At 36.1% G+C, this 26,504-nt stretch overlaps 1 protein-coding gene and 1 pseudogene across 4 annotated transcripts in view; one reads left to right on the top strand and one right to left on the bottom strand.

Moving 5' to 3' along the window:
• Nucleotides 1-26,504, bottom strand: part of Plekha1 (pleckstrin homology domain containing A1) — a 59,017-nt gene that overhangs the window by 10,756 nt on the left and 21,757 nt on the right. For 3 of the 4 annotated variants that reach the window (XM_026384254.2, XM_026384256.2, XM_026384257.2), the window contains exons 3-8: nucleotides 22,997-23,053; nucleotides 19,587-19,632; nucleotides 12,687-12,784; nucleotides 5,943-6,068; nucleotides 1,726-1,869; nucleotides 422-490 (exon numbers count right to left, since the gene is read on the bottom strand). In XM_026384254.2, the coding sequence (XP_026240039.1) occupies nucleotides 422-490; nucleotides 1,726-1,869; nucleotides 5,943-6,068; nucleotides 12,687-12,784; nucleotides 19,587-19,632; nucleotides 22,997-23,053 (540 nt within the window). The remainder of the gene's footprint in view (nucleotides 1-421; nucleotides 491-1,725; nucleotides 1,870-5,942; nucleotides 6,069-12,686; nucleotides 12,785-19,586; nucleotides 19,633-22,996; nucleotides 23,054-26,504) is intronic. The other variant, XM_077798445.1, reaches the window with a different exon arrangement.
• Nucleotides 21,447-22,179, top strand: LOC113179541 (ATP synthase peripheral stalk subunit b, mitochondrial pseudogene; annotated as a pseudogene).

The following is a 26,504-nucleotide window of genomic DNA, read 5'->3' as shown; positions in this document are numbered from 1 at the left end:
GCCCTGGGTTTGATCCTCAGCACCACATAAAATAAATAGATAGATAGAGAGATAGATAGATAAAGGTGTTGTGTCCATGTACAACTAAAAAATTAATATTTAATAAAAAGGGGGGTCTGGAGTTGTGGCTCAGTGGTAGAGCGCTTGCCTGGTATGTGTGAGGCCCTGGGTTCAATCCTCAGCAACGCATATAAATAATAATAATTTTTTAAAAAGGTCCACTGACAACTAAAAAAGAAAAAAGAAAGAAAAATACCATTAACCAACAGTTTCACAGTAGAGTAAACTGAACTTTAGGTGCTGCTTCTCAAAACTAGAAGCAGTTTATTCTAAAAATAGAGAATGCACAAAACCATACACCACCACACTGTAACACTTCTCAAACATTTTTAGATGCAACATTTATGATGCAGCAACATACCAGTTCAGATTTAAAGTAGCCTATTGTGTTTTCATCCAATTGAAAATATCTTCTCTTCCAGTTTTTCATCTACCAGAAATAAACACAGATATAAGATTTATTTCTAAGAATGTCAAATGTTAATCACTACTTACTCATTCCACTATAAACTCCCAATGAGAAATGCTAAGGATTAAAACACCTCACTACCTTCCCCCAGTGAGGCAATATATGAAACACTGGCTCTCTTTTGCTACCCAGGACTTGAACTTCTGGTTCAACTTTTGGTGTCTAGATTTCAGCTTTTATTAATGATTTTATGATATTTTATATTTTTAATGCTCTAAAAGAGGCACTTTTATTTCCTCGTCATCCCCACAAAGTAAACAGCAAGCACAGGAAATGTTATTAAACCACTGGGTTTCTCCTCTATCTATAAAACAAAGAAACTATAAGTATTTTACATGTAGTAGCAAAGCAATAAATACTTAATTCATGAAATAGTTAATGACAAACACATATTTATATATATTTAAATATTTTTACAATTATTTTTATTAATGGGTATATTGAAATGTCTCTAAATGAAATTTTGGACTTGGGAGTAAATTAAAAAGGAATCCCTCATTAACACACAACAGAGCATCACGGTCTGGTGACGATTCTGATTCTACCCCTAGACACTCTACAGGGAGAGACCTTCAATCATCGCCTTCATTTCCCTGCACCTAGAGGAAGTCAAACAGAGCTGGAAGAACTTTCCCTGGGCTGACCTAGGGGAATCAGAGTTGCCAGAAAGGGATGAGCAATCAAACAGAACTGCCAAGAGAGTTGCTGGTTTGTTTTTTCCCCCTCTTCTATTTTCAAATTGTAAAGTTTATTTTCTCATGCAATTCTGAAAATTTAGCCACACAGAAAAAGTAAATTAAAGAAAAGAATTTTTAATCCTTAGAAATACTGGTAAGTTTACACTTTCTACTTTCTATTGGCTGCCACTTTGCACTAGAGCTCTTTCCCTCACCCATTCTAGAGGATAGAGAGAATCAACAGAAAAACTTTGCAAAATAAATTTAAACTGTTAAAAAGGCTCATTTAAACTGAAGGTTAATGGTAATAGGCCTTAATTTACCCAACAACCCTTAGACGAAGGAAATACTACCATTACATTATAAACATAGAACAACCCCTGCTCTAGGTCCTAATGCCCTTCCCAGTATGCTAGTCTCTACTTTCATAAAATAAAGCAAACATTCTGAATGTTAACTTGCAAGTTTTCTAGTACATTCACATTTTCATAATCTCACACATTTTATTAAGTTACTCACCACTGCTCCTTGTTTTACACAATATCCAGCTTTGATAACGGCACTATCAGGAGGTGGTTTTGGAGTAAAGCAAGGAAGATGGCTTTGTGATCGTTTCAAATTATTTCTGTCAACACTCTCGCCACATTCATTTACTTCTTCTTTCTAAAATGGAACAAAAAAAACAAATTTTCTTGCATGTTTGACTTCAAAGCATACTTTCATTTCATATTGTTATCCTAGTAGAAAATCTTCGTATCTACCGTAATGCAGTAGGAACACAGATTTTGAAGAGGAATTTTCTAATTAACCCAGGATACCTGATCATAATCAATTTTCCTTTTATTGATTAAAACACAAATTTTCACTTTTGTGGGTCTACAAAGTCTTACTAATGCTTTTATGGGGGGCAGGTAACTTCCATACATACATACATACATATATATATATATATATATATATATATATATATATATTTTTTTTTTTAACTTGTTGATAGACCTTTATTTCATTCATTTATTTATATGTGGTGCTAGGCAACACCTCACACATGCTAGGCAAACACTCTACCACTGAGCTACAACCCAGCCCTATAAGTCTTATTTTGAAATAACTATACAAATTCTTTTTTTTTTATACAAATTCTTGATAGGAAGTTTATCCCCCTCACCAAAAATGTACAAGACATCCTCTGACCCTACAACCAGATTCCCCCAATAAGAAAAGTGTATAACTATAGATTACATAACTAAAACCCAGGACACTGGTACACCTATAAACCTTATTCAGAGGTTACCAGTTCCATAGGTACTCATTTGTCTGTGTGCACATATAGTTCTACTCAATTTGATCACATGTGTAGATCTGTGTAACCACATCACAATCAAGATAAAGAAGGCTTTACCCCTTTAGAGATCCTACCCCAATCCTTCCGTCATTTATCTGTTCTCTTTGTCTGTAATCTGACACTTTGAGAATGTAAGTGAAATCAGGCAGAAGGTATTCTTTTAAATTGATTTTTTTTTCCACTCAGCATAATTCTCTGGAGATTCATCCAGGTCATTCCTTGTATCAGTAATTCAACTCTTTTTGCTGCTGCATTCTATAGTATAAATGTACTATACCAGTTTTTTAACTTTTAACCATTTACCCATTAAACAGCATGTTCTCCTAGCTATTAGGAGAATAGGAATAAAGCTACTATAAACATTTATGTAAAGCTTTTTATCTGAACATAATAATCCATATCTTTAGGATAAATGGTTAGGATTATGTTGTAGTTTGAATCTGCAATACTTTCCACCCCAAAGGCTCGTGTGTTGAAGGCTTGGTCCCCAACACAGCAGTATTCAGAGGCAGGACCTTCAGGAAGGTGATTGGATGATGAGGGTTCTAACCACTTCAGTGGATGAAGCCATGGAAAGATTCATAATCTGATGGCATTACTGGGAGGCGGCAGAAATTGCAGGAGGTGGGGCCTAGCTGGAGGAAGTGGGCCACTAAGGGCACTTCCTGGAAAGGTATATTTTGTCCTAGGTTCCTTCTTTGCTCTCTCTGCTACCCAACTCCCATGAGGTACGCAGCTCTGCCCCACCATACCCTCTCTGCCATGATGCTCTGCCTCACTGCAGGCCCACAGCAACAGAGTCGGCTGACCATAGACTAAAATTTCGGAAACTGTGAGCCAAATTAAATCTTTCCTTCTTAAAGTTGTTTTTCCTAGGTTTTCTGTCACAGTGACAAAAAGCTGACTAATACAGAGTACAAGTGCTGGGTTGGAGAGCAACTGTTAATTTATTTGTATAGTAATAAAACAGCAAAATCTGCTAAACTCTTTTTTGAGGATGTCTGAACTATTTTACGTTCCCACCAAAAGTGGATGAAAGACTGTTTTTTTTCCCTTCATCCTTGTTAGCATTTGTCTTGTCACCAGTTTATTTCAGTTACTCTGATAGGTATGATATTGTGGTCTTACTATTTCCCTACTGACTACTGATGAACATCTTCAAGTGCTTATCATATGTGATTTCATCTTTTGGTGAAATGTCTGTCATGAATTTTGTCTACTTTCTAATTGGATTTTGTTGTTGTTGGGTTTAATTGCTGAGAGTTCTTCACATGTTCTAGATACAAGCTCTTTACTGGCTATGTGGTTTACAAATGTTTCCTCCCAGTCTGTAGCTTTTCCTTCCATCCTCTGAACAAGGTCTCTCACAGGGCAAATATTTTTAATTTTGATGAGGTTCAATTTATCAATTTTTTCCTTTTGCAGATTATACTTTTGATGTCAAGTCTAAAAATTCTATTTAGTCCTAGATCTTGAAGATTTTCTACAATATTCTTTTTCTAAAAGTATAGTTTTATATGTAAGCCCAGTGTTTTTAACCTCTAACTATACCAGGATTTCATGTTTCTCAGAGCACTGGCTTCTTGTTTGTTTCAACATCTAACAATTTAAAATCCCACAAATAAGCCAAAGGTATATTCAAAAACTCCTAAAATTCAAGAAAAACCTACATCTAAATTGTATATGTACCTTAAGGCTTTTCAACCTGTTCTACATTTAGACAGGTGGACAATACTACTTACATACTTAACTCACTGCTTTCATAAAACTTATTGAATAAATTCATCATGCAAATGAGATTTAACATTTTCCTGATACTATATTACCTAAATGCTTTATAATGAGTAAACACTACTTTACTATTTTATAAACTATTGGTAAATACTAAAGCAATAAAATTATTTATTATAGAGTGTTTAAAAAATGGCACCCCCCTCAGAACCCAAATTGAAACAGCCAGAGATACAAACTGCTACAATATCTAAATAAATCTAAAGAGAGTCTTGGCCCTACTGTCAGTGCAAGTCACAACACAGGTGAAAGCAGCTTAGTCTAGCTGTATATTAACCAGAAGTTTAACAAGTTAAAATCATTACTTTTAGAAAAAAGTAAATACAGATGCAATCCTATTGTATCTTTTTATCCAACTTTGGTAAAAACTGTAAGTTTCTACTAGAACAAGGAGTTTTATTAATATCCCTTGCCAAGTATAAAGTATAAAAACATCGAACAGCTAATTAATTAATGGTATGATTTTTCTTTCCACTAATCACTGTCCCCTGCCAAAGACCTAAAAAATATGGTGTACAATATAATTTGATTTAAAAGGTTTATAAGTGTTAGTTTAAGTTCAAGAGATATGAAGCTAATGAAATGCACGAACACTGGCAATAATAATTACTTTAAAATTCCTGGTTTCTCAATTACTAGTAATTAAAGTTGCATTATAAATTCATTCCCTAAATAGCAAAACAAGAAATATAAGCTCATAAAAAGTAATAATTTCGTTAAAAAATGCCTACAAATTTATATTTTTCTTAGTACCCAAGTGAGGCTAGCATGTCAATTCTTTTGGGATACAATAAAATCAGTATTCAAGAACTCTCTTTAGTTCACTTAGTACAGGTTTTAGGAAAAACAGGTTTTAAAAACTGTACATTTTTACAAATTCTTTGAATCAGCAATTTTATTTCCAAGAACTTATCTTTTAGAAAATACCAATAATGTCTCTAAAATTTAAGAATGTTCATCATGGCACTATATATAAAAGAAGAAAGAAAAGGGAAAAAGAACTCCATTTGTCCACAATAGAGTATTTGTAAAATTATGGTAAATTCATGGCAGAACTACTATGAGTCAATAAAAATGATATTGAAAGCTGGGCACAGTGGTGGGTTGCTTATAATTCCAGTGACTCAGGAGGCTGAGGTAAGAGGATAGCAAATTCAAGGTCAGCCTCAGCAACTTTACAAGACCTTGTCTCAAAATAAAATTTTGAAATAAAGGACTGAGGTTACAGCTCAGTGGTAGGGCACCCCTGGGTTCAATCACCAATACTGGGGGAAGGGGGAGCAAAGTAACTGTAGATGATTTGGAACATGTTCATGATAAAAGTGGAAAATATCTAATATATAATTCACATCTCCATTTATGGGGAGGAGTACACAGAAGGCTCAGAAAAAACATGAAATTTATGTATTTTAATCTGTGATTTCCATTTTTCTTAGTAATAAACATATACTTTGGAATTAAGAAACACAAAAATAAAAGTTTCCTACAGTATTGAGTATTGAATTTGTTTAGTAAAGATGCACACTGTTTTGGTTTTGATGACAATATAAAAATCAATAGAATAACAAGACCCTCATACAATAGAAGATTTATTTATTACCTGAGTTGGAGTAATGATGGGTACACCACCAACAATGTCAGTTCTGTAAGACACTTGCTTCTTCCCACATTCACCCTGGCGACTTGGATTATCTGAATTAGGCTGTGAGTCTGATTGCTTTGGTACCTGAAACAAAGTTAGTTTGTAACCAGTGTTTTATATGAAACACTCTGTATCAAAGAATTTCCAATTGTTCATTTATATATAATTGACAAATACATCTGGGTGTATAGGCACACACACGTGAGTACCAATCCCATAGGTTGTCACATTAATTTTCTGATCTAGTAATGCTTTACAATACAGCCATCAAATACTGAGTGCTAACTTGGCACAGGTACTGCTTGATCCATTTCTTCATACTCCTTCTGTCAACCCTATGCAAAGAAGCAGTATCTCTATTTGAGAAGTAAGAAACAGAGACCCAGAGGCATTAGGGAACAGGCTCAGACCCTGGTTGTATTAGATCTAGCCAAGTCTGTTTAACTCTCTTCCAAACCATCATGGACCCTGCTCAATAGAAAACTTTATATGGATTGTAGAGCTTTGCCGCCACCCTCCCTTTCCTCCATTTCTACTTAGGATTCCGCAAGGTCTGGGGGTTAGAGATCGTGGCACAGTCATCTTTATGGCTTCAAGACACAATCTATTTCTAAACACATAAGTATTCAATAAAGGCTGAAAAACTGACTCAATAAACACATTTAAAATCAGCAGGAAAAAAGAACGAAATTCCTAAGATAGAAAAAAACCCAAGGTATTCAAAATAACACAACACTTATTAGGGATTTATTTTTTTAAATTTTTTTTAAAAAGAGAATTTTTATGAGAGAGAGAGAGAGAGAGAGAGAGAGAGAGAGAGAGAGAGAGAGATCTTTTCTTTTTAGAGGGAGAGAGAGAGAATTTTAATATTTTATTTTTTAGTTCTCGGCGGACACAACATCTTTGTTGGTATGTGGTGCTGAGGATCGAACCCAGGCCGAACGCATTCCAGGTGAGCGTGCTACCTCTTGAGCCACATCCCCAGCCCCTTACTAGGGATTTAAAGATGAGATTCCAATTCTGAAATCAATGATAAATCACTCATAGTATAAACAAATAATGACTGTGATAACAGGAGAATCTCATACATGTATGCCTAACTGATGTGGAATCATATTTAACATATACTTAGCTTTTATTTGTGGCCCAACTAGGGACCACAAATAAAATACTCAGCTAATCAATATTTTTGTCTATAGACTGTTAAACATGGTATGAACTTTTTTTTGTTGTTGTTCTGGGAATTGAACACTGGGGCACCACATCCCCAACCTTTAATCCTCCTGCTTCAGCCCTCTGGAAACTGCTGGGATTATATGTATACACCACCATGCCCAGCTTATGGTCTGAATTTGAATGATAAATTTTTAAGGCTATGAATAAAATGTAGTAAAACCTACAACATCAATTATGATACTTAACATGATGTAAAGGACATTTGGGGATCTTGCAGTCTTTTAGAAACATTATAATAAATACTACTGAAAAATCACAAAACTAGTGGCATAAAAACATTTAAGATTAAATGTCACATAGTTAATCTGCTGGTCACATAGTTAATCTGTTAACAAAGTCCCAAGAGAACTAAAGGAGACTCCATTCATGCTGTATCCAAAGTCCCTAATCATTCAGTAGTATGATCCCAAGGTAGGGTGGATTCTCACAAACTGAAATGTGCTCAAGGTATCACCCAGGAACATTATTGAAAAATTCAGATCCTCAGGCTTTATATCCAGAAATTCTGATTTTAAAAAAATCTAGAGTGCAATCCCCAAAAAAATATATTGTAAGAGAAAACATTAAGTGTTTTTGAGGGATGTGTTTCACAAACCATAGTTCAAGAAAACACTGTTCCAAAACCTGTGTTCTTTTTATATGATGCTACTCTCATTAGGTTTATAGAAAAGCAACTTTTTTGCAAAATAATTAGCAAACACAGACCATGCCTGTGAGAGAGGATGTTGAGCTGTAGCAGACCACACAAACTTGGACATAACTGTTTATGGATATAAATGATTTGTCTCATAGGTGACCTTCAAAACTCCTTCACCTCTTCCTTCCACCCTGCCTCCCTGGTGATGCTTCCACTCAGTCTTTGGGCCCAATCCTTCAGCTTCTGATGTGAACTTATATTACAATGCCAGTCACTGGCAGAAACAAAGGAGAAAAAGAGAAACAGTAAAGGAAGATCAGAAAGTGAATCCTGGATACCTCAAGTTCTATACATTTTAGACTGCTTAAAAGGTAACACAGGAGTACACAGAATTTTAGCTGCCAACGAAAAATAGAACATCATGCCCTAGAACAACCTGCTGAGGAAACATACATTTTTCTAATAAACAGCATCATGTATCTAAATGATTTTGACAGTGAAAATGTCGCCTTTTATCTTACTAAAAACCAAAAACACCATAAAGAGAATTTGAAACCAGAGAGAAAATGACCTCTTTAACTACGTTAGATGAGATGTGCTGTCAAGAGGAGACTTATAAAAAAAGTAGTAGCTTCTCCTTTTTACAAGAAGTTGAGAGTTCAGCTGTATATGGTAATTTCCTAAGAAAAATCTTTAGTGTAACTCAAAAATCTACTGAAATTTATATTAGGTTTTCCATTTTTCTTCCAAAATTATAGTATATTAAAAATCCTCAGCTGGGCACAGTGGCACACACCTGTAATACCAGCAGCTCAGGAGGCTGAGGCAGGAGGATCGTTTGAGTTCAAAATCAGCCTCAGCAAAAGCAAGGCACTGAGGCAACTCAGTGAGACTTTGCCTCTAAATAAAATACAAAATATGGCTGGGGATATGGCCCAGTGGTTGAGTGCCCCTGAGTTCAATCCCTGGTACCCTCCCCACAAAATCCTTCCTTATGCTGTTAAACCAACTGCTTCTAATTTGTCCCTATAATAAAATCAAGAGTTAAATATAACAACTCCAATGTTCAAGTCTAATAATTAACTCAGAATTGCATTTTGTAACAAAAACTAACTTATAGTTACCTTATTATCTTAAGAACAATACAAGCCAAATATCCATAAATATATGTAATTCCCTTAAAAATTATAGGTACTTAGGCTTTGAAAAGTGGCCCAGTAGTACTGTACTTGCCTTAAATACACAAAACCCTAGAATCAATCCTCAATGTATCCCTCTCTCTCTCTCACACACACACACAATAAATTAAATACATTTTCAATTAATTTTTTTTAAATTTAGGTACTCTGAACGAAAAGTTAGTCTAAATTCAGCCATTAAGCTAAATTTTCAAGAACCCTAAGCCACAAGTTTCCAAATAAGTCAACTGTTAATGAGAATCAGAAATGTGGTCTCACAGGGGAGGGTGAGAGCAAGTGTCAGACACTAAGCAGGTCTGGTCCGACTATTGCCTTTCCCTGCTTTCCTTCTTTTTTTTTTTAAACATGATTGTTTTTCATGTGAGATTTGGATGCATTTTAGCATGTATTTCCTTATGAATCTAATGTTAAAAATTCCAATAGTAGGAAAAAAAAGGTAAAAATAATTTGGGGCTGGGGATGTGGCTCAAGCGGTAACGCGCTCGCCTGCCATGTGTGCGGCCCGGGTTCGATCCTCAGCACCACATACAAACAAAGATGTTGTTGTGTCCTCTGAAAACTAAAAAATAAAATAAATATTAAAAAAAAAGAAAAGGTAAAAATAATTAGAGAGTAAAGAGATGAATAAAACAGACTTTGATATTTATGACGGAAATAAATGGAAACGCTATATATTTCTTAGAAGTTAAAGGGAAGGTTGATGTTCAATTTACTAATTAGACAGTACTTGAAGACTAAAACCTGAAAGGTTCAGACACAAATTCCTGGACCTCCCCAGCCATATTTTGTATTTTATTTAGAGGCAGTGCTCTCCACCTGACATGCCAGTTGAAAATATTACTTTAAAACAGAAGGCCCAGCTAACACTCTTGGGCACATATACCATTTTGTTAGAACCAAAGTCTTATACTCAGTTCACACTTCAACTTGCTCTCAGTGGCCATTTAAAAAAAAAAAAAAAAAGTCAACACAACTGAAAAGATTAATTTTTAGATTAAAATTGACTTTTAAATTAAACCTATAGTAGAGCTGAGCACGGTGGCATACACCTGTACTCCCAGGTTTAGCTACTTGGGAGGCCAGGGCAGGCAGGAGGATCAAAACTTGCCTTGGCAACTTAACTCAGGAACGCTCAACTACTGAGCCACATCCCCAGCCATGTTTTGTGTTTTATTTAGAGACAGGGTCTCACTCAGCTGCTTAGCACCTTGCCACTGCTGAGGCTGACTGAACTTTCAGTCTTCTTGCCTCAGACTCCCAAGCTGCTGGAATTATAGGTGTGTGCCACCTCACCCAGCTGAGTCAAGGATTTCTATATTTCCTAAATGTGAATTATAAAAACCATTACTAACAAATTTACCTCAAAAATTAAAAATTTTAGGGGATGTACCAAGGAATGAAATTGATCAGATTATGTTATGTACATGTACAAATGTTACAACGAATCTGAATATTATGCACAATTATAAAACATCAATAAAAAACTAAGGGCTGGAGATGTGGCTCAGCGGTAGCGCGCTCGCCTGGCATGCGTGCGGCCCGGGTTCGATCCCCAGCACCACATACCAACAAAGATGTTGTGTCCGCCGAGAACTGAAAAATAAATATTAAAAAAAATTCTCTCTCTCTCTCTCTCTCCCCTCTCTCACTTTCTCTAAAAAAAATAAAAATAAAAAAAATAAAAAACTAAAAATTTCAACATGAAATAAAGCTGCAAAACCACAAAAGCTAATTTAAAATCCACATTTTAAAACACCAAAAAGATGGATGCTTATTACTGCAAATTGTAAAAAAAATAATTCAGGAAAGATACCACCATATATTGTCTTTTTTTTTTTTTTTTTAGTTATACGTGGACACAATATCTTTATTTAATTTTATGTGGTGCTGAGGAACGAATCCAGTGTCCCATGCACGCTAGGCAAGCGCTCTACCTCTGAGCCACAACCCCAGCCCCTTGTCTTTATCTTTCAAGTAGAGAGTATCTACTGAGGTAAAAATGATCAATGAAAACTTTTTTAAGAATATATACTTCTGGGACTGGGGTTGTGGCTCAGTGGTAGAGTGCTCACCTAGCACCTGTGAGGCACTGGGTTCAAACCTCAGCACCACATAAAAATGAAATAAAGATATTGTGACCACCTACAACTAAAAAATAAATATTTTAAAAATATATACATACTTTTGAATCAGTTCAAAATATTCCTTTCCTAAAACTGCAAGCCCAAAATAACTTCATGTACAAATCAGATACAATATGTGGGCGTTTCCCATCATGTGGTAACCAGCTGTTCTGAAGACAAAAAATTCAATCCACCTGTGAAAACAGCTTTAGCTACAGTAACTCCTTCTGCTGCAATGTAAATGTGGGATCATTCATTTTAGAAGGAAACTAACAAGTGACTAACAAGCTGACTTTCTGGGCTTTTGTTCTTTAAGAGTAAGTTGTTTAGAGCCAGTAAATAACCACACAATTAAAACACCCTTCAGGGGCTGGGGTTGTGGCTCAGCGGTAGAGCACTTGCTTGGCATGTGCAAGGCACTGGGTTCGATCCTCAGCACCACATAAAATAAATTAATAAAAGAAAGGTATTGTGTCCAACTACAACTTAAAAAAAAAAAAAACCCAAAAAACAAAAAAACCCCACCCTTCAGCTGACACAATCCCCACAGGAACTCCTTCCCAGGCCTTTCCAGGCAGCCTACAATGTGTTTCTCTGTTAGTGTAGAAGGAGATAAAGGTGCAGCAAAGCTCAGTCAGGAGTACACCCTATGCTCTTGCTCATCAGCATCAGTAGTAAAACAAAACATCAGGATAGGCTCTTGTTCACTGCACTTCAGAGCTAGCTAAGCTCCAAAACCTGATAGACCATCCCTGGGCTCCCAGTCCCACAGTTCACCAGTTCTGAAACCTGTACAAGTCACTCAATCTTTCTAAGCCTCAGTTTTTAGGTAAAACCTTCAGTTCAACGCCTGTGATAGTATAAATAATCAATAAATATTAATGTTCAACAGAAAAAAAAAAGCTCATGTCAGAAGCAAAGAGGTTGTAGGAGTAGAGGAAGGTCCAAAGAGTACCAAGCTCTGGAACTCAAGGAAAAGGCACAGGAGAGGTTAGAAAGCTAGTGCCTAAGATCAACTCCTTAAGGCCACCTGGGCAGAACCATCCAGCTGCCACAGTCTTCCCACCGGATCCCTATATTGTACCTCATTTCTTAGCCTTCATTTCCCTTTGTTTTGCTCCCATCTTCAACTCCTGCCCTATCAGGGCTTAGGCCTATTACCATCACCTGGGTACATACCCGGCAGAAAGCCTCTTCTACTCTGGAAGAAAAAAATAACATGCCCTCAAGATAGAACTCTGCATGCTACATGTATTTCCCCCAGCAACATAAGAAGTGGTTAAAATCTCCAATAATATATATCCTTATTGGTACATAATGGATGAAATGCATTTGTGGGCTGATGAAATGTCTGATGGTCACCAGGTACAAGAGAACTATTTCACATTCTGAACATCTGTCTTTTAAACAAAGCTCAAGTATGTGACCTGACAGAAAGCTGGGGACATTTGTTAAGATTACTTCCAGACACTCAAAATTGTTTAAAAAAAAAAATCCAAATACTTACTGTGATTTTTATAGCTTTGTTCAACACATTTACCCATTCTACTAGATCTTGCTGATCATTGGCTTGTAGGAAATATTTCCTCATTCCTGCATTCATAACTGTTGGAAGGAAAAATAAACATGAAATATTGTACTTGTTACCTCTAAACTTGTTCACAGCAGCTAAAAAATCTTGCTAGATTCAACACTTTGAGATTTTCTTGGATTTGACAAAATATATTTGCCTATACAAAATAACCCAATTACATAGGGAAAATTCTTTGATGGGCACATTTTTCATTAAATGGATATACATAATACAGTGCGTCAATCCCCCAACAATAGACACTCAGGATATCTCCAATTTTTGAAATTAGATAAAATATCAAAACATCAGCACTAAAAAACAACAAAATCATGGCATTTGCAGGGAAATGGATGGCGTTAGAGCAGATTATGCTAAGTGAAGCTAGTCAATCCCTAAAAAACAAATGCAGAATGTCTTCTTTGATATGGGGGGGGGACTCAAAACAGAGCAGGGAGGAAGAGCATGAGAAGATTACTATTAAATAGGGACGAGAGGTGCGTGGGAATGGGAGAGAGAAGGTAAATTGCAGGAAGATGGTAGGAGACCCTCATTGTTATGCAAAATTACATATAAGATGGTGTGAGGGGGAAGAAAAAAGAGAGAGAAATGTGTCATAGTACATTGGGTAGAAAGAGGGGAGGGGGGAATAGGAAGGGCAGCACAATACAATAGACATTAGTATGGCCCTATGTATAAACGTGGCTGTATAACCAATGTGATCCTGCAATCTGTACACGTGGAAAAATAAGATTAAGATTACGTACCCCATTTGAATCAAATGTATGTCAAGATCATTGTAATGTTTTGAGCAACTAATAAAAACATTTAAAAAAAAAACATATCTTTGTCCGTATTTGGACTAGTATTTCTATGAGATTTCTTGACACAGACTTGCTGGTCACAGGGAATTCACTTAAATTTTTTAATAGGTATTAGTTATTGTCTTGTAAAAAGGCTGAATCCATTTATACTTACTTATTCCTTTCACTTATTCCTCCTCACCAGAACTGGTCATTAGTACCTGTGCTAGACCTACTGTTTTCAGCCCCAGAGCTATGTAACATTAGGGCTTAGAGTCTGCACAAAGTACTTCCTAGGCTTCCTTGCAAACTAAACTGCCCATGGGAGGTACTAGTAGAAGCCTGAAAGGTGTAGGGAGGAGGATGAGAGTGGATACTCTTGACTACCTGCTCTTGACCTCCCTCCAACAGCAGCACACACTAGCTACTGTTCCAGGACCTCCTGGTGCTCCCTACACCATCCTGGCAGGGTGCCCTCAGGCACCTCAGGAGCCCTGGCAGCTCCCTAGTGGCTGCTTCTCCAAATCCTAGATGATAGTCTACCTTTTCATTTTTGTCTCTCTGGTCCTGGGGTAGACTGCTTCACACATTTTCTAATTTGTGGGTGACTTCAACATTCCCTTTATGCTCTTTCAACATTTAAGTAACCAATTACCTATAATAATTTAAATCCCCTGAGACTTATGTTTTCTTGACTGGACTTTGACCGATAGAGAAATATTTGAAACCTAATCAGTGGATAATTATACCTTGTTTATATTTGAATTTCTTTAATTACTGTGACAAATTACTTTGGCACATTTATTAGTCATCTGTACTTGTTCCATGAACTTTACTCATATTTCTCCTGAGTTGTTCATTTATCATCCACCCTTTCTGTTTCATGAAGTACTTCCCCTAGTCTGTCATTTGACTTTTCACTTTGTTCATGGTCTTTTTGATCAAACAGAAATATTCTACCAATTTTTTCCTTTATTGCCTCTACATTTCATGTATTTAGAGAACTTCCCTTACTTAGAATTAGAAAAATAAAGACTGGGATCCAAATTAGAATAAGATATACTCCAAGTTTGCATAAATGTCAAAATAGTCTCTAGTGTCATGTATAACTAAAAAGAACAAATTAAAATTAAAATTAAAAAAAAAGATTAGAAAAATAAAGACCTTCATTTTTCAAGCCCTTAGGAGTTTTCTTTACATTTAAATTCTTCATATATTTGGAGCCTCTAATGCAATTTACATATACATAGGGACTGGGGCTATTTATAAAGCAAAGCACACCTGCATATATAGCTGGCTACAAAGATAGTTTCTAAATTAAAGCTATTTATTATATAAAATGTGGATTTATATTTAAAAACATAAATATTATTACAGAAGCTAAAGCATGTGAACAGCTACACTGTTGTTAAAATATAAAAATAACTTTCAAAAGTCTGCACCAAAACTTGAAATGATGTACTAGCATCCAGCTGAATAAGACTAAGGAAGAAATGAAAACCCTCAAGGGAAAAAAAGTTACCAAACACACAAGATTTTGAAATTGGGACTTGAACCAAACCAGAACTTCCTTGATTAAGGTGAGGGTCTCAGAAAGGAAATAAAAATGTATCCATGAAGTGCCACTGAACAACTAGTCTGGAAACTAAATATTAACACACTGTAAATTGTTCCTTTATATTCTTCTAAAGACTGGAGAAATGATAAATACCATAAAGAAAATTTTAAGATAAACTAGTGAGTTACATATGTTTAGCAAGAACATCATATATGTCAATATACAACTTGTGTTTTTTAACTCCCAGCTGTCAATACAGTATGCTTTCAGACTCTTTCACAGCTTGGGCTGAGACTCAGCCCTCATGATGGTTTCTCCCCGCTCAGTGTTGTTTGGGCATCCACTCAGAATGCTGAGAGTTTGAAAATCTCAACAGTAATTAGTATACTACACCTGGTACAAAGTCAATTTTTAATACACACATTTCTGAATGAATAACATTTCTAGAAAAACCTCTTCTAAGAGAAGGAAGTGAGGCCGCTAAATCTCTAAAAAGACTTCTGGCACACCTTGAAGTCTGAATAAAAACCCACATACTTTTATTATATCACAGCAAGAGAGGCACAGTGATCTGCTGTAGAAAAAATAAATAAATCAGAGCCTGGAAATCAGTCAGACCTGACTGGCTGATGCTCTTACAAGCAGAATCATCCCATAAACATCATTTGACTGCTAAGCCCCGTTTTCTACATCTGTAAAACAGAAATGCCAACTACCCCTTCCTTGAGAGGTAGAGATGATACATGCAAAAACCTAGCATAGTGCCTGGGACAGGATATTATTCTCCATCATCATCCTTGGAGATTTCACGAACTATGGAAATATTGTGGAAAATATAAAGCAAATTACTGAAAAGCGGTATATTTGCAATATCAGAGGCAAGAGGAAACAGGGAAAGAGACTCTGATTAAAAAAAAAAAAAAAAAAACTAGGACATCTCTATGTTGTCATCTTTTTAAGCTCAATGAACAATGAATGTGCCCAAGGCTTGAGTGCTTCCTGCCTTTTCCCTGGACAACTTCATTCCAAATCTTTACCATCCAAATAAATAAAATAAATGAAATAAAAACTAAAGCATAAACATTAGCTTAACTGCAAACACAAATCATCTCACAACCCAGCACTGACTATGGCTCAACTGTGGTTACATATTAAGTGATGATAAAACACGTTATCTCATTCTTTGTCAGGTTAGCTAATCTATTCTTTTTCTGCCCTCTCCTCTCTTAGATGCTGGACTTCCTTGAGAGTGTGTCTAACTTTCTTAATTTTCTCCTCTTACCTCTTTACCTTTGTCCTACCTTTAGATTTTTTTTATTTTTCACGTGAGTTTTGCATTGTCTCATGTCTCTTTTCCTATTTGATAATTCTCCTTAAATATTAAGTAATTCTGGGCTGTCTATTCATGTTTTAAAAAGAGGTGTTAAAAAGACTGACTAGAACCCAACTACTATGTATAACTATAAAGGTATCTAAAAACAATAATAATAATATGGGAAGAATTTTGGGGGGAAAAAACCCCGTGTGAACTCTCTTGGATTATGGGGCTGCTGACTCTTCTAAGAAAATTTCCAGGTCTAGAGTCAGGGTAGGGAAGGACCCAAAATGGTTAGCTCTTCATTGGCCTCTTCCTCTAAGCTGCCTAGGTACCTGTTATTCCTCCATCTTCCTTCTATCTTTATACAGTGAGGTTCACACATGTCTATTAGAGGTCTGAGTGTTTCTTGTCCTCACTGTTCTGGAGCAATTTGTGAGATTAGGTTGCAACTTGAAATGGAAATTGTGGTTCATTTTAGAAGCCAGTGTCTGTCTGTCTCTCTCTTTCTCTCTCAAAGTAAGCATTTTATGACTCATTTCTCTACTGCAATAGAGAGACCAGTAAGTGATTAATCTTAATCTTTGATTCCAAATAAATCATCTATTTTAAATATCCCAAAATTATGAATGTCAAATTCATTAGTTTACTCTATTTCTTCAAAAGTTTGAAATTTTACAAATAAAGATTTGTCAAAAAGTATATTCATTAAATATTCTAAAATACAAAATTCTTACTTGACTTGCCCCCAATAGCCATCATTTGTAAGGCTCCTAAGCATGTTCTTATTTAATAACCAATAGTATAATTTGTAGTAAATATGTTATTTTTTTTAGGGGGGTGACTGGGGATTAAACCACTAAGCCACATCCCCAGCCCTATTTGTATTTTATTTAGAAACATAGTCTCACTGATTTGCTTAGGGCCTCACCTTTTGCTGAAGCTGGCTTTGCACTTGCAATCCTCCTGCCTCAGCCTACTGAGCTGCTGGGATTACAGGCCTGCACCACCATGCAATAGCTTCATAGCTACTTTTCCAACGGCTGTATTCCATCCTGCTCCTATCATATTTTCTTATTGGATATATGATTACCATCAGATGCTTTTCCTAATTTATGGCCTGCCAAAGAAAGTTGCCCGTTGCAAGTAAGAGAGAGCAAAGAATTGTAACATTAACTCTGCCTCCCAAAGTAACTTTTTTTAAACAATGTAAATAGTCTCTCTTTATGTCAGCTGACCATTCCTAATTTCTGTCTCTCCCACTACTAGTGTCCACTAGGATATTCTCTGAGAGAATATTAATTCTCCCAGCTTCAACCATCTCCCTCTCCAGTTCTCCATTCATGGTTGGTTGGTTGGTTTTTTGGTGGTGCTTACCCCTAGACCTTCTCCATTCTTAAATCTTCCAGTTTTAGCCAGTTATCAGTTATTGCCACCAGAAGATTTCCACTTGAAAGTTCCCTCACCCCTTCAACCTCCTACCAAACATTTTGCCTTGTCGCATCAGCTCTCCTCAATTCCTTTTTTTTTTCTTTTCTTTTTTGGGGTACTAGGAATTAAACTCAGGGGCACTCAACCACTAAGGCACATCCCCAGCCCTATTTTCTTTTTTTTTTTTTAAAGATAGAGAGAGGAGAGAGAGAGAGAGAGAGAGAGAGAGAAAGAGAGAGAGAATATTTTTAATATTTATTTTTTAGTTTTCGGCGGACACAACATCTTTGTTTGTATGTGGTGCTGAGGATCGAACCCCGGCTGCACGCAAGCGCTCTACCGCTTGAGCCACATCCCCAGCCCCCTATTTTCAATTTTATTTAGAGACAGAGTCTCACTGAGTTGCTTAGCTTCTTGTCGTTGCTGAGGCTGGCTTTGCTTGTGATCCTCCTGTCTTAGCCTCCCAAGTTGCTGGGATTACAGTCGTGCGCCACAATGCCTGGCTCCCTCGGTTCTTAACATAAACTTCCTTGCTATTTCTCTCTTCCCTTCAGCTCCCGTACACCCAGCATCCAAGTTTTGGGGACTTCAAATGTTTTTCCAACCTTCCTCTTTCTCCCATTGGTACCATGGTAATTCAGGCCCTTAAGTACAGCAATTTAAATGCGACTGAACCAATATGCATCAAGGTTCTCCCAAACCAAGCTACTTCACCTATGGGTTGCTTCCATCTCTCTCTTCCTTTTTTCCTTTTTTTTTTTTTTTTTAAAAAAATCTTATTATTTAAAAAAATATTTTTCTTTAGTTGTACATGGACACAATGACTTTATTTTATTTATTTATATGTGGTCACTTGTCAACCCACCCCATGCAGACTTATGCCTGCCTTTTTACTCTAGCCTCTCACGACTGTCCCCAGCTTCACCAAGTGCTCAGCCCCCACACACCATATTCTACCTGGCACACCTCTGCCCATGTGGTCCTCCTACCTTTCTCCCCAATGTAAAGGATGATCAGGAGTTTCCTTGGCCTCAAACTCAGCACTTCATCCAGTGTGGTTCCCCTGACTCCTGAGGTCCCCCATGAAGGTGTGGAGCTCTTTCTTGGTTCTTCCTTTAATAGACTATACCCCACTTTATGTATTTTGATAAATGTAATGATAATAACCTAACATTGTGTCTATATGTGAGACAACCAGCCTCTGAGAGCCTTAGAGGCAGCAACTGCTCCTGTTCACCTCATCATCCCAATGTAAGCACAGTGTCTGCCACAAACCAGGTAGTCACCAAATATCTGCTCAACAAGGCAATCTAGTAACCTCAACTACTCCTGCCTCCAAACTATAAATTTCTCCTGACTGACAAACTCAAGACCAAATCTTTTTCATTATTTACGTGTTTAATAATATAAAATAATACTAGGTATAAAGTTAAAAATTACCTAAAATCTCACTGAAGGTGAAAATTATAAACGTCAAGATAACAGTAACACATGGGTGCAGGGAGGAGGCTGTGACTAGGATAGGGCACAGAAAGAAGCTTTGGGTTTGGGGATTGGGACAAAGTTTTATTGACTTACCTGGATGGTGATTGCAAAGAAATTTGTCTTAAAATAACTCTTTAAGCCACAGGTTTACTCTCTGTGTTTTCTGTGACTGTTTTCTTTTACTCTGATGGAATTAATTATATCAATCTAATTTAAAGTAACTAACAGAAAATATGGCTACTTACCAAAACAGAACTCAGCCTTTGGCCTTAGCTTAGTTGCATCGCTAACCTAACAAGAAAAAGAGAGATGCGTTATTCAATTCTTCAACACTACTCTAACCAAACTCAAATATCATATAAACTCTCACATGTATACTTTCCCAACAATGATGAACACTTATCATATAAATCTGAAATTAAACTTCAAAGGCAACTGAAAAACAGCAGCAAATTAAGTATAGAATCTGAGTTTCACATGTAATGTTTAAACAAATGGTACTTGCATTTTTTCTTTGAAAAACCTTGTTTTTTTCTCTGAAGGAAATATGAAGAAGTTGAAAGTAAACCAGTAGGCTTTGTCACACACATAAATATTTTTCATTTAACATCATCTTTAAAACTCCCTCAATGAATAATCTATAAGCTCTGAATTGTTCTCAAATGTCATGTTTCAAAATCAGCTGTGAACTCTAAGTGAAATGGGGGTGGGCAAGGGGAAGACTGTGTATTTGAGGTCCCCAAATCCAGAAGGCATTAATATGCTATGAGAAATTAACAAGGTACTTAATCCCCACTTTTACAGGAGAATAGAGGGTAATGGGGCTACTTACTTAAATGTAGCACAAGGTTCCTTTTAGAAAGTGAAGCAACTAGCTACCCCTGGTTGCTGCTATCCCCAAATAAGAAGCTCTCAGAATCCCATACATGACTATCGCTATGCTGCTGCCGAGAGGAAGAACTCATAATTGTGGCATCTATTTTGTACCTTCAAAAGGAATTTTGATCCCAACTACAAATTCACAGCTGCGTCACACTGAACTTTGTTCCGGGAATAAATTCTGGGTAAATAAGTTGAAATGTCTAAACTAGAGTACAAACTATAAATCTCAAACTTCAGTAAGCTGTAGGACAGACAGAAAGTCAGAACTGCACAGAGAAGAGGTTGTTGTTACTGTTGTTGTTGTTATTAATATTATTATTTTAGTACCAGGGATTGAACTCAGGGGCACTCAACCACTGAGCCACATCCCTCTATTTTGTATGTTATTTAAACACAGGGTCTCATTGAGTTGCTCAGCACCTCATTTTTGCTGAGGCTGGCTTTGAACTTGTGATCCTTCTGCCTCAACCTCTTTGTTGTCTGAGGGCTAATAAATATGTTTTGTCGGGCTGGAGTTGTGGCTCAGTGGTAGAGCACTTGTCTGGCATGTGTGAGGCCCTGGGTCTGATCCTCAGCACCGCATACAAATGAATAAATAAATAGAATAAAAGATCCATTTACAATTAAAAAATATTTTTTAAGAAAAATATGTTTTTTCAATGAGAATGAATAGCTTTATTGTAATACTGATGAAGTCTTTTATTTAAAAAAGTATCTGTCTTCTGAACAGAGGCCCATCTATAATCAATATTCTATTGAAATGATCCATCTTTGCCAATAATCACAGTATGTGTATCAGTGTACATTATTTAACAGCACTGTGTGATACCTTTCCCATCTCATACTTTACCAACAAACTTCTTATGACTTTTGTGTAAAACAAAACAATCACACGACTAGTACCTCCATGTCTCTTTCTAAAACACTAATTAAAGAAAAGGAAAACAGCTATCTGATCAATATAAAATCTCAATTTTTGAAAATAATAGAAAAATAGTACTATAAGAGCACCAGAAAAACAAATAAAAAAGAAAACAGAAACTAGCAGAAACAAAGTAAAAAGAAGGAAAAAAAAAATCATCCTTTCAACGTGAAGATAGTCCACATTTTCCTCAAAATAAAACATAAACATAATATCAAAAACAAAGGAGCCCTTGGGGCCCCTACGGTCTCTGGTCGGAATCACAGGGACACTAAGCCTGCTACCTGGATATTTGCTGACCATGGTCTCCTGGTGGTACTTTTTGCTGCCGCCAAAGCGGCCCTGTCTCAGAAATGCAACCTTCCTAGGACCGGGATACTGCAGGCAATGAGGATCTTTCATACCAGGCAGTCACATCTTGCCCCTCTACCACCTCTTCCTGGATATGGAGGAAAAGTTCGTCTTGGGCTGATCCCTGAGGAATTCTTCTAGTTTCTTTATCCTAAAACTGGAGTAACAGGACCCTCCATGCTTGGAACTGGGCTTATCTTCTATTTTATATCCAGAGAAATAGATGTGATTATTACCCCAGAGACCTTCTCTCCCATATCAATAGTGGGGTTACTCGTCTATGTAATTAAAAAATATGGTGCCTCTACTGGAATATTTATTGATAATGAGCAAAAAATTGCCCAACTAGAAGAGGTGAAGAAGGCTTCCATCAAACATATCCAGGAGAATTTTCCAATTGAGTTGGAGAAGTCAAAGCAGGCACTGGTTCAGAAGCATCACTATCTTTTTGATGTCCAGGGGAATAACATTGCTATGGCCTTGGAGAGAGGTAAAGAATTGCCTGGATTATCATATCTCTGTGCAGAATATGATGCATCGAAAGGAACAGGAACACATGATAAACTGGGTGGAGAAGCTTGTGTACAGAGCATCTCTGCACAGCGGGAAAATGAAGCGACTGCCAAGTGCATTACAGATCTCCAGCTGCTTGAAAGAAGGCTCAAGCAAAGCCGGTTATGTAAATGTATCTGTCTCAGTTGAGACAGCTATACACAACTGACTGGGTAAATGAAAACTATTCTACATGACAAAATCTTTCTCTACTGCTATCTACTGAAATTACAGTTTACCTTTTCTAAAAAAGAAAATTTCAAGTTTCTTTTAGTGAGACAGCTAAATCTGTTGGCCAAATATTTCTCATCATTATTCTGCATTTTGAGTTGTTCTTTGATTGCTTTTTAAAAAGTGGTTTGCTTTTATTAAAACATATTGCCTGGTGAAAGATTACCAAGTTACAATTTAAATTTAAAATTATTTCCATCATCTTGCAATAAAGTAATGATTAAAACAAAATTAAAAAGACAAAGGAGCTAGATACGGTGGCTATTGAGGCAGGAAGATCTCAAGTCCCAGGCCAGATTCAGCAACGTAGCGAGGCCCTGCCTCAAAATAAAATTTTAAAAAGGCTCTGGATATGATAGAGCACCCTTGAGCTCCCTAGCACTACAAGAAAACAAAATAACAACAAAAAACAACCACACATTTAGAAAACTCTTCTCCAGATCTTCTCAAAATAGTTAACTGATTTTTCTCATTCTGATGTTCAAGTATCTGACCACAAACATTAGTATTAACTTCTACAATTCATCACATCCTGAAGATTGAATTTATTTTCTTCCCAATTTTGTCAATTTAAGGATCTTCCTACCTGTAGTAATCAGGTACTGTTTTCAGCGTGATATACCCTTTAAATGAAATAGAAACTGCTGCTTTTGTTCACACTTGCACTAGGAGGAATTTTAGTTCACACATGAAAGTAAAACAAAGTATAAAGATTACCTTTGAAATATAGGTAAGTTTAATGGCTCCGACACGTGATGATCCAGAAGGAAGGTTCTAGAAACAAATTATTAATATATAATTAATAGCCAACATTATACATTTATTTATAATAATGTTTCATATATTCTAAAGGTAAGAAATTAAGAGTTGTTAAGATCACATTTTAGAAATCAGCTTTTCTCTGGTATGTATCACAAGGTTTGATACTAAGATAGAAACTTGGATAATAAAGTGGCAACTACTCTGTTCCATTTGAATGTAGTCTATAACTGAAAGTCTGTTTTTATCATTGTAGTCAAACTAAAGTTCTTTTTCATTAGCTTAAAAAGCACAAAAAAGGATAAGACATTGAAAACATAAACAAATAAAACTGTAAGAAATTTTAGAAAACTACACATATTACTGTTTTATTAAAACTTCTTTATCCAAATGTATCTCTTGAAAAAAAAATGCTGGATTTTTCTCTCATTTAAATGGCTTAGTGTTTGTCATACCACATTTAAACTATATGGATGACTTTTTTTCAAAATATTGATTCTCCCTAAATCATACGTAGGGAATGTTGAGACAAATGAGGATAAATGAATTTATAGTGTTGAAACCAATGAAGAAGGCTGGTGAGCAGATACATAATCAAAATTATGCTTTAATCAATGCACCGTGAAATATAATAACTAGGTAGTTTATAAAAGAGGAAGATGGAGGTAGCAAAACTAAAAAAAACGAACCTGGGGAAAAGTAATGAAGAATACAAATGAAAAGAATGATATAAGATTTTAAAAGTAAAACTAAATCTTAACTTTGAAAACCATCTCTGCTAAAAATGAAACAGGATCAACTTTTCTCCTGACTTTATAATAATGCACATTAAGAAAAAAATCTAAAGGGGCTGGGTTTTGGCTCAGTGGTAGAGCGCTCGAACCTCACATGTGCGAGGCCCTGAGTTCAATCCTCAGCACCACATAAAAATAAATAAATACAATAAAATAAAGGTAGTGTGTCCAACTACAACTAAAAAATAATTAAAAAACAAATCTACAGCTTATTCCAATGAATAGTTAGGAAGTACCTTCATCAGATAAGCTTATTGGAAGCTTAGACATTTCAGTGTTAAGGTTCCCAAACTTGAGCTGGTTATTGTTGATAGGCACAGTCTTTTCAAAATATTTACTCTACTATGTAGAGTAAAACTGCATTATGTTCTGCTTTGAACTGTATATGATGTCCAAACTTTCAAATATAAATCAATAAATATGTATATAAAACAAAATTATAGTTTTTAATGTTAAGTTTTTAAAAATTTAGTCGTATTCTAATATTTTATGCTTAGGTTGTTTTTTAAAAAAAATTTTGGATAAGGAAATGTATGTCTTCAAGAATCACTCATATTAAAGTGAATTTTTTTTAAACAGTTACCCTTTAATTCAAAATAACTTTTTTTGTTTTAAATCTTCCATAAGTCTATTGTTTTAACTCACTGGACAGAGCTCTAAGCCTTTGGGTAAGAAAGTGAGAAATCAAAGTATGAAACGTAGGATCACTGAAGAAACAGTAGCACAGTAGAGGGAAATATCAGTGGAATATTTAAAAATACATCTGTGGACTAGAAGGACTGTTGTAAAGTTCAAATAGGAAAAAAAAAACAGGTTTCAAAATGTGTTACTTGACAATGAAAAAGAAATAATAAACTAATAAGACATCTAAGATACAAAGGAAGACAAGCCATTTGTTAGTTACGAGCTCCTAAACTCATTTTGCCAAATACTTTTTAAAGTTTCTTCAAATTCACTTCCTAGCACAGTTACTTCATTATTTAATTCTCCACTATTATCAACATCCACAACAGAACACAGAAAGCCCCCAACTGATACCTAGTAATACATTAGCATTGATTTTTTTAAACCAATGATTAGTGGGAGCACTTAAGAGAGGAATTGGCTCTCTAAAGACAGTTGCATCCAACAGATTTTCTTTACCAGAGTTATTACAATCAGTATAACCACGTCTTGCACTTCCACAAAAACAATGAGACTGAATCATTTGTTTTTTTTTTTTTAATTTTAATATTTTATTTTTTAGTTATCGGCAGACACAACATCTTTGTTTGTATGTGGTGCTGAGGATCGAACCTGGGCCGCACGCATGCCAGGCGAGCGCGCTACCGCTGAGCCACATCTCCAGCCCCGAGACTGAATCATTTGAAATTGACATTTTTCAGTAATTCAAAATGACTAAAAACTGGAATTTAATAAGATTTAACTAATGTAATAATCTTAACAAGATGTTTTGCTAAAGTTTCCATAAAAAAATTATGTCTTTTTTTTTTAAATTAGTTACACATGACAGTTCAATGACCTTGACATATCATACATTTGAATCAGATGGGGTATAATTTCTCATTTTTCTGAGTGTACAGGTTGCAGAATCACATTGGTCATGCAAAAAATTATGTCTTAATCATTACATTTAGGTGACACAAAATGTTATTAATAGCAGGTCAAGATTTTAAGGATTCTCATAAGCTGGAAAGAAGACAAAAAATTAATAAGAATTTTAAAAAAATTAAATTCTGCAAATAGCCAGAAAAATCACTGAACTAATTACAAGAGAAACAAAAAAGTTGACGTGAGAGCCTGGGTATGTAGCACAGAGGTAGAACCTGTGGTTAGCATGCACAAGGCCCTGGGCTCAGTCCCCAGTAACACCCTCATTCCCAAAAATTCATGTGACAAAGACCCTGCTGAATCCCTCAATAGATACCCCCCACTGCCAAAGAGATAAACTATTGTCCAAATGTGCCATGGGTCCTCTTGCCTTGACTACTTTGTCCACAGCACTCTGAGCCCTGGAATAAACTACTTGTTATCACCTCTTGACCAAAATCATATCCAACATTCTAGGTTAATCTTTTTTTTTTTTTTAATATTTATTTATTTTTAGTTCTCGGCGGACACAACATCTTTGTTGGTATGTGGTGCTGAGGATCGAACCCGGGCCGCACGCATGCCAGGCGAGCACGCCACCGCCTGAGCCACATCCCCAGCCCCTCTAGGTTAATCTTGATGTTACCACATATAAGTTGCACAGACCTTGCAAAGAGAGAGGTCTTTCGGGGAGAGAACACAGGCTAAATAAACTATGTGATGGCTCTGGAGAAGAACCAGGAGCTGAAATCTGGCAAGCAGCAATTATAGGGAGTCAAGGAGTTCTCAGTTTCTACCTGGGGAAAAGAAGTTTATGAGGGGACCATGCCCCAGATAAAGAATTGCGGTCCTAAAAGGGAGGAATCTGATCTACACTTTTTTTTTTTAAAAAAAGCAAAGATGAACTTTTGATTTTTGCTGACCTATTGTTCCTCCCACTGACTCTAGCTAGGTAAATAAGGTAATACACATCAGGTGGCTAACTCCCAAGAAAGGTGGTTACACCCAGAGGTAAGGCAATAAAACAGGGTGTCAATAAGCTCTGCAAAGATAGTAGTAGCAAACAGTTCCCAGCAAAATAT

The sequence above is a fragment of the Urocitellus parryii genome, chromosome 5 (genome assembly GCF_045843805.1).
Source record: "Urocitellus parryii isolate mUroPar1 chromosome 5, mUroPar1.hap1, whole genome shotgun sequence".
In the NCBI taxonomy this organism is placed as follows: Eukaryota; Metazoa; Chordata; class Mammalia; order Rodentia; family Sciuridae; genus Urocitellus; species Urocitellus parryii.
This window is presented reverse-complemented; position numbering and strand designations above follow the sequence as displayed.